This window comes from Anser anser, assembly GCF_964211835.1.
Source record: "Anser anser genome assembly, chromosome: 1".
Classification (NCBI taxonomy): domain Eukaryota; kingdom Metazoa; phylum Chordata; class Aves; order Anseriformes; family Anatidae; genus Anser; species Anser anser.
Window position 1 is genome coordinate 95,055,847 of NC_139720.1, and position 9,168 is coordinate 95,065,014.

General features: G+C 43.2%; 1 protein-coding gene across 2 annotated transcripts in view; it reads right to left on the reverse strand.

The window, feature by feature from the left end:
* The window catches only part of DCBLD2 (discoidin, CUB and LCCL domain containing 2), a 44,044-nt gene extending 36,182 nt beyond the window's left edge, over positions 1-7,862 (reverse strand). The window contains exon 1 of one of the 2 annotated variants that reach the window (XM_083820335.1): positions 7,609-7,862. In XM_083820335.1, the coding sequence (XP_083676461.1) occupies positions 7,609-7,735 (127 nt within the window). In that variant the 5' untranslated portion in view covers positions 7,736-7,862. Of the gene's footprint in view, positions 1-3,103; positions 5,132-7,608 lie in introns of those variants that run through there. The other variant, XM_083820336.1, reaches the window with a different exon arrangement.
* Between the last annotated feature and the right edge of the window lie 1,306 nt (positions 7,863-9,168).

Sequence of the window (9,168 nt, forward strand, 5' to 3'; positions counted from 1 at the left end):
TACTTTTTAAAAGAAAACAAACAAAACCCTCCAGACTTTACTTATCAAAAAGAAACAGAAAAAGGTATCAAGTTTGAACCTCTTGGACCCTAAGTAATGGGTCATTTTACAGAAAAATGGATTTGCAGCATTAAAGACCAGGAGGGCCCTTTAAAATATGATTTCTTGTATAACACGGCTCCATATAGTTGTGTTGTCATGATTCTAACAAAAACAAATTCAGGATGCTGCATTAAGTTTAACTTTCCAGAAAGTTTTCAGATTTGATTTAAAGGTACCTTGAGAAAGATCATTTTTGACTATTTCTGAAGCTAGAATGCTTTAAACACTTGGGGGGAAATAAAATCAAACATTTTTCTAAGTTACTCTTAAAAAAATACAACTACATCACAGCATATGGGTGAATTCCTTATTATCCTATACTAGAATTGCCAAGAATGACAAAACTAAGTTCATAAACTTTACTCAACTTACACAAAAACATTCACTAATGCAACAGCTATGTACACTATCATAGCAATGGTACAGAACTGGAACTTCCCTGATTCTGTTGCCCTTCAAAAAACAAGATGCATGAAATTTCTGTTAACAGAAGTTCATTCAGTTGAAAACTTAAAACTTAGTATTTTCAGTAAATTGCTAAGAACAGAGGTTCGTTCTTAAGCAGTCAAATCTGAGAAAATGATGAATGTAGGAGTCAAAATGCAAAACACCTATCTTACACGCAGACCATTGAACTGGACAAAATATCTTCTTCATGTTAGCAAAAATTAAAAGTGAACATGTGACGGGCACATACTGAGCCCCCATTTACACACATTCTGTTTCAAGCAATCATTTTTCTTCAAAAGGATTTTTATTAAATATCCTTTTATTAAATATCCTTGTTAAAGCAATTACCCATAGCTGCCAAAAATTATTGTGCTTCTAGTGGCTCATGCACTCACTATGATATTATACACTTTTATTGTAAACGTATGTCAGTTGTTTTGTACCTAGAGAGGTCAACTAAAATCACAGACTCACTGCAAGCTCACAAGGAAATATTTAAGAGTATGAATTGTCACTTACTGTCAAAGATCAGCACTCATGCACTTGATTTCCAGGGTGCAATTAGTCTCACCAAAGTCTGAGGAGTAACTAACGACTGAGCTTTAGCACCCATCAACGGTTTGCTGGCCTAAGCCTCACAGACTGCAAACTCATGGTTAATTATTTTTATTCCAGTATTTGCACTGAAAAAAAGAAACTGTCTAACCAAAACAGAACTGACAATCACAAAAGTAGAGATTTTGTGTGAAATGCCAGCAGTAAGCATCCAAATGTCAGGATCTCCCAGAAGCACTATCAAGTGCCCATGTATCAATTCCAAGACCCAACATATTTCAAAAGAGAGATACCAGTAGTTAAATAGGTACAAACTAAGTCCACCTTAAATTCATTTTTGAAGAGTTTAACAATCATAAAGGAGTGTTTTCTTTTTACTGCTCTTTCAAAGATGTACCATGGGAAACTAAGTGATCACACAGGGGAAGACCGCAAATGCCTCGAAAGAAACAGTCTAGGTTAAATGCTTCTTCCTCACCTAAGAGCTGGGTTTGTTTTCTTTCACAAACACTGCATAAAAGATTCATCAGAGAAAAGCCATTTTCAAAACCAATATGGTTTTGTAGTTCAAATGTCAAATCAATCTCACAAATTAAAGTGCTACTTTTAACTCAAATTACACAAAAGTTATGCAAATACAAAGGAAAAAAGATCTCAAATAAAATATCAGTAGTACAGCTCAAGCCCTTTATCACAAATAATGAAAAGCGTAACACGAAGTTACCAACAATCTTCGCCTTCACAGTTATCATGTTAATGAACAGGCTTCACAAACACTAACCCACCACTCTGTAAAAACCAGCTCTGAAAATGTTGCAGATCCAATTTAATGCAACCTTTTTAATTAATATTACTGCTCCACCCACCCATCCCAATAGCATCACTTCTGTAATAAATCTATAGTCTAGGTTTGGACAATGGTTTCAGCTATGCTGCTGTGAGGAAGGAACGGAGGAAGGAGAAAAAAAAGAAAAAAGACTACTAACATTCAATTATATTTGACTGAATTAATCTAAAAGCAACTCATTATTAGGAATTGCAGGAGGAGAGGAAAACCCTTTGCCTACAAAACAAATTCACTGACTGCTTCCCCACAGTGCAGTGCACAGCTAATGGGGTGGAGGTGACATGCAACAGTGTATTTAAAAACCTTTCAAAATATGGTAAAGAAACCAACATAGAAGCAGTGGTCGATACGCTGAGCAGCAATTCCAATGAGCAAAGGATTACATTGGTATTGATGATTATGAGCTAAACTGAGGGATGTGAGGCAACACTTAACTAGCTGATGACTGAAACTATACAGAACAGCAGTAATTAGATTAAAAACCTAACGCATCATTTCTTGGAGTAAAAAATACATGGCAGAACTTCAGAAAAAGAGACAAATTATTTTGCTTATGCAAGTAACATAAGAAAAAGTTTCTCCAAATCTTGAAAGCTAAACATCACCATCTCCTTCCAGTAGCAGGAAAACAGTTTTCCTAAAGTCTGTACTACTCTGCCAGAAGATCACTGGCTTAAGATGCACCCAGTAACAATATGCAAGCTTCTGAACGAACATTTACAATATTACCTTTTTAACCCTAACTCAGAGACTTGATTTTTGAAGTTGTGTATGCACACACACACACATTTATATATAAAACTGTGTGCATCATGCTGCTTGAATCCAAAGCAAAACGTGATACATTCTGGGATTGAGTATGAGAAGTCTAAGACTGTTTACACAAAATGGTGGTTCCTGCATTCTTTGAAGAGGAGCAGGCAATACCAGCATGACCTCAACAGGCCTCTGGAGATGAGCTGGGCTGAACAGAATCACTACTGCACGGCAACCTCCCAGGAAGCATGGAGCTGCAGAACACATGTATGCACGTACCTTCTACCCACCAGACCAACTTAACCACTTCAAATAAATCTCAGTAACTGGAGAAGGAAAAATAACTTTGCTGAGATTCTTGATTTCAAAAGGAACAACAACAAAAAAAATCACCATGTTTAGGTCCATAGTTCCAATACCAGATCACTCCCCCTCATGAACAGCACTCCTCCACACAATTCTCTGGGGCACTCCTCCTCACCACATCTATCTCCAAGCTGCAACGCTAGGAAGAGGAAAAGAGCATCAGAAAACCTGAATCAGTAGACACATCAGCTAAGCCTGCCAGAACTTTATGGCCTGGTCTTGAAAAATTCTCCTGTATGTCTTGCCACCAGGACAAAGGGGATTTGCCTCAGCACTCCTGCATACACAGCACCAACCCCTGAATCAATCCTCAAGAGTCAGCACTCTGTACTATTGCATCCTCACAGCACTCTGCGTTCTTAAGTGAAACTCTCCTATTAACAAGCAGTAAGTAGTTCAATAGATCACTGCCCTCTCCATCATGAAAGACTTACTCTAATGTTAATTTGAAGGATAATAAATCTTTCATCCAAAGAGCTGGGGGTCACTGTAATCAAAATAATCCCTTACGGTTTGTCTGTAATCCTCTTCCTCCCCTCCCAGCCAAGGACTATGGATACGAAGAGCAAGGAGACAGCTCTCTGCAAAAGCAGCAGGAAGAAGACACTAGCAATAGGCTATGCTGGTGGCTGGAGCCCTCCTCAGTCCCCTGTTACAGAAGGAAATCTCCTCTTCCAAGACATCTAGGGAGATGCTACAGCCTGTCTCCCTGTCTCTCCATCTTGCCCAGCTAATGGATATGTGTCTACAGCCACCTTCTCTTTGTCTGCTTCCACCTCCCCAAATCAGGCCACCTGTTTTCCAGATTTATAGCTGGAGGACATTATTATGTCCTTTCAGGTATGAAGTTCACTACTGGAAGGTTTTCTTAGTCACCAAACAGGACAGATTTAACTCCAACTCTGGCTGAGCCCAGTCAAAGCCACAGTTATCTATGGCCCTGCTGGACGGGCAAGCAGAGGTGAGAGCAGCACTGCAGAGATGGGGAGGACAGACAGAGAGGCACCAGAGAGGTATGGGGAACAGCCAGTGGATCCACGAATACTGCAGTTCAATCACAAGACACAAGGACATGGAAAACTGTTTCACTAGGCTCAATGCACAGAGTCATTCCTTCTTTCTCTTAATGTTTCAGATCATAGTAACACAGCACTACACACTGCAAAACAATTTCGCTTTGCTACACTGAAGCAGACATTTTTCAAGCTAGTGATGAATCACTTTCCTGTAGGAGGCTCCATAATGAAATAACATTCTTACAGGTTGGTAGAGCAAAACACGTGAATCACATTCAGAAACAAGCATACTAAGTTTTAATCTTTCAAAGAAAAAGTTGCAAACAAATCTGCTTCAAATCACAGCTATCAACTTCAGCATCTAAAGTTTATTTGTAACGTAAGGCCTTATTCCAGTTTTGTATGCAAATCCATATTCACTAGGAACACCAATGGATGACTACCAAACTGTGGCGTGATAACAAAGTTCATGTGCCTTACAATCTTTGTACCTTCAGAATAACTGAGTCATTACTTAACTTCAATTTGGATGAAAAATAAGCAACCGTTTCTTTTCTAGCTGTTTTATGTTTCTCTACATTCCCAGAAAACAGTTAAGTTTAACTAACAAACAGGCCATGCTGGATTTATGTCAATAGCTGAACATCTGTAAAGAGCACTAGTTTTCAAAATGCAATCTACAAAGAGCAGGAAGCTTATATGGTGCTGGCTTGCTTTCATTCACAGCTGAAAAACAACTGAAAATGAAAAACAAGTAAAATTATACTAGAAAAGAGCTTAAAGCAGTTTCCCTGCAACCAGGAGCTAGAGCCACCACAACATTGTTTCAAAAATCACAAGAGGTGACTTGCACAGCAGGCACCTAGATGGTCCTTGATGCATGAGTGTGTATCACATGCAGTACGGGGCACTACTCTGTCGAACTTTTTTCAGTGTTTCCAAATATGTTAAACCTCACACAAAATGCTCTTATTTTCCAAGACAGCGAGACACTGTTCAGAACCCTGTCCCAAAGAATGCTGAATTACTGAATGATTTTCAATGTGACAGACTGGAGAAAAAAAAAAGAAAAAAGAAAAAGAAAAAAAAAAAACACCGCTCTAATCCTGCAAGATAACGCAGCAGGCTACTACGTGAAAAGCCTGTTCACTGAAAAATTACCTGAAAATAACCTGCACTTTTTCATTCCTAGCTTTGATTCCCTAGCTAGGCTGGAAGGGGAGGAAGAGGAGAACACTTGACCCAAAATTCAAGTAAGTTTCACATCAACCAATAACGTATTTTTACATCAGTTGATACTAGTGAGGTGCTCTCCAGAAAAGCATGTGAGAAACAAAGACATTCTGCCTTCAGAATAAGAACTAAATACCATATATTATGTGAGGCTTAGAGCTGCTGAACAGTGAGAAAGAAAATGAACAGTTGCTTATTAACAGAGGATCAGCCTCCCTAACGTAATGAGTCAGGCTAGGTTCCTCCATAACATTACTTACTGTATTTTTCTAAAAGAGCTTAAACGCAACTCTGTGGGATTTCCTAAGCCTTGGGTACTTTCCTTTACAACCAAAATATTCTCTTAGAAGTCCATGCACATATTTTATACAGTAATTTAGATTTATTCAGACCCTTCATGAGAAAGACAGTTTCATTTCCATACGGGACTCAAACACCAAATTAGAACTATGCCAGCACTTGAAGACACACAATACTGCTCTATAACTACCTTCAAGAAGGTTGTAGCGAGGTGAGGATTAGTCTCTTTTCCCAAGCACCAAGTGATAAGACAAGAGGAAATGGCCTCAAGTCATGCCAGGGGAGGTTTAGGTTGGATATTAGGAGAAATTTCTTCACCGAAAGGGTTGTGAGGCATTAGAACAGGCTGCCCAGGGAAGTGGTTGAGTCACCATCCCCGGAGGTCTTCAGAAAACATGCAGATGTAGAACTTAGTGACATGGTTTAATGGCGGGCTTGGCAGTGCTAGGTTAAAGGTTGGACCGGATGATCTTAGAAGTCTTTTCCAACCTGAATGATTCTATAATTCTATGATATGGACTCCTCAACCTCCTCTGAAATTGGAGAAATGAAAATATTTTGACAAGGAAACAGTTGCTAGCAAGCAGAATTTTCTTGGAAATTCCAACATTTTCTCACTATAAAGGGCACTGTATTCAGTAACAGTGGAGACCCTAACCACTTGTTACAAAATAAAATGAAGCTTGTCAATAAAGAGGTTCCCCGCCCTGTTAAAAGCAAAACTTCTGAGCCAACTGTAAGCATTAACTAGAGAGATGGGATACTGTAAATTGAAATTCAGGTTAGGAGCTCATCAGTGGTTTCTCTGAGTACAAAAAGGTAACATGAACAGAGTATCTAAACGCCTGCTGCCCATGCAGCCCCACTTCTTGCTGCACAGTACCACCCCCTCTAGAACACTCCTGACCACTCACTGAGCCAATTCAACTTAGTGATCTGTAAGAAAGCTATGCCTCACCCCCCACCCCAGTTATTTCAGTTTTCTCCTGGAATAACAAACTCAGTCTGCTCACCAAAAGGTCAGACAAGTGTCAGGTCAGCACAAGTATTTGCAGCACGTGTCCAAGAGCACATGATGCTCCAACAGCATAAACCAACACCTTGCCTTGCAGCTGGACTCACACAGAAAAGACAAAATGTTCAAATCGCTCAATTTCCTCTCAAAAACAAATGGATCTTCTCTTCCTCCAGCACCAAAACAAAACAAAACAATGCCTAATGCTTTCTAGTGTTAGATTCGTATGTGTATAGGCTGAAGTAAGATAAAAAGATGAGACAATGGACTAGTCTGCTGTGTGCACACTTCTCTAACCATTTCCCATTCAAGAATCTAGTTAAAATGTATGATTAACAGTACACAGCGTATATTTCCGATTCCCTTTGTGCCTTTAAATGCAGCATTTGCAACACTCACATATATTTCCATCTCTCTTTGAGATGTTCAGAAAGAGAAAGTTATGTGAAAACAGAGCTGAGTTTCCAAATGAAGCCACACCAATGCAAGAAGCAAGCGGAGCTGAAAACTGTAACGTTTTCTTTTCTCAGCTCCCGTATTCACAGAAACGAAAGTTTCAAGCTGCCGTCAAAACGTTCATTCCCATCACTTTCTCCCAGGCATCCGATCAGTGACAGTCAGTGTCCCACCCTCCGATCTCCTGCCAGGCAGTGACCACATCTCGCCCGGTAATTTTCGCTGTGCTGAAGCCGATTCCACCCGAGGAGGAGAGACCTCACCGACCCATCTAACCAAACAAAAAAGCCAACGAGCAACCCTCTCTACCCCACATTCCTCCCCCTCACCCCGGGCTCGCTCCTACACCTCCCTGGGCGCGTACAAGTGGCTTTTCAGAGCAGGCAGAGCCTCCCTGCAGCCTCCCTCGGGGCTGGGACCGCGGCTGGGCGAAGACCCGGGGCCCGCCACGCCGCAGCCGCAGCCGGGGGCACCCCCCGCGGCCCAGGCGGGTTCCTGCCCCCCGCACCCACCTTTCTGCGCCTCGGCGCCCGGCAGCGGGACGAGGAGGAGGACGAGGAGGAGAAGGAAGAAGCCGAGGCGGAGCAGCGAGGCCGCCTGCCGGGTCCCCGCGGGGAGCGGCCGCCCCGGGCTCACCATGCCCCGCGGCGTGCCCGGCGCTCCGAGGGCATGGCGGGCCGGGCCGGGCCGGGCCGGGGCCGCGTCTCTGCCCCTGCGCCCCGCGGCCGCCGACGGCCGAGCGAGCGCCGCCGCCGCCCGCCCCCTGCGGCCGGCCCAAGCGCTTCCGGGAGCGCGGCGGGGCCCCCCGGTGGCGGCGGGGCTCCCCGCTTCCTGCCGCCCCCGCCGCACGGCCCCGGGGCCGCCGAGCCCCCGCAGCAGGCTCCGGCAGCAGGCCCCGAGGGCAGCGCGGGGACGGGGCTCGGCGAGCCCCGAGGCTCTCGGTGTGCCTCCGCCGTGCCCCTCTGCAAGTTCACCGAGTAGCTCCTGATTTATTTTTTTTTCCCCCCCCGAAGGAGCGAGGGAAACTAAAACGTCGCGGAGACACGAGTATTGCGAGCGGAGGAGGATAAAGTGGTCACCGCTCCCTGCTCACAAACATGGTCCCAGCTCTATGAAAGCAGGAGATTGGCTAAGAAGCCTCCAGACTTTGCGATTCCGGTGCTTATTTGTCGTCTGCCTTTTGAACGTTTACAGCGGGCAATCGGAGAGGCTTGGTGTAGAAGGCTAAACTCACCCGTGAGGAATAGAAACTTAAAATAATAACTTTCAAGTCTTTCAAGAAAGCAAAGTAGCACATTTGGAGGGACTTACAATAGTTGGTACTGGTTGCCCTAGGTATTCATGAAAGCATATTTAAGGGGACAAAAAAGCACCCAAAGCACTGGTAGGCGCAGAAGATCACCCCTGCACTACCATTGTCCTTATGCATGGATACACCTCCACAGCTTTCAAAGACTGGCCCACGGACACCACCGTCCGTGCTTTCTGCTGTGAAAGGCTTGTTGCAAGCCAGCCCCAAGCCATGGTGGTGGCCAGCTCCAGTGGTTTCACTGTAAAAGGTGCCCTAAGAAAGCAAGCGTTCTCCGCATCCTCATAAATGATGTTCACCAATTGCTATAAGATTTTCATTCCTTATCAAGAACTTGAAAATTAAAAGTTGTTCAAGGCAATGCTCAGGGTTGTAAAAGGTTTGTTTTGGTTTGGTTTTCCACAAAGAGGCATGCAAGGCACTATCTAGCCTGCCTTGATTCAATTTTTAAGTTTTGTATTTTTCTCCTGTTCATACCTTTATAGCCACACACGAAGAAATACCAATGAAAGCAGTCAATGGAAGAATATCTGAGATGAGGCTGTTTTAAGTCAGCCTGCAGGATGTAATAATCACCAAGACATCCCGCAACACATAACGGAAGATGAATTGAAAGTCATTTATATGTGTTCCTTTGTCTTCCATTCACTAGACACAGAGGTTCGTACCACAGGTCACGTGAAGCAGTTATATCACTACAATAACATCCTTTCTGCACTACAGAGACCACATTCCTAACATCACTAATCATTAGCGGTACTTG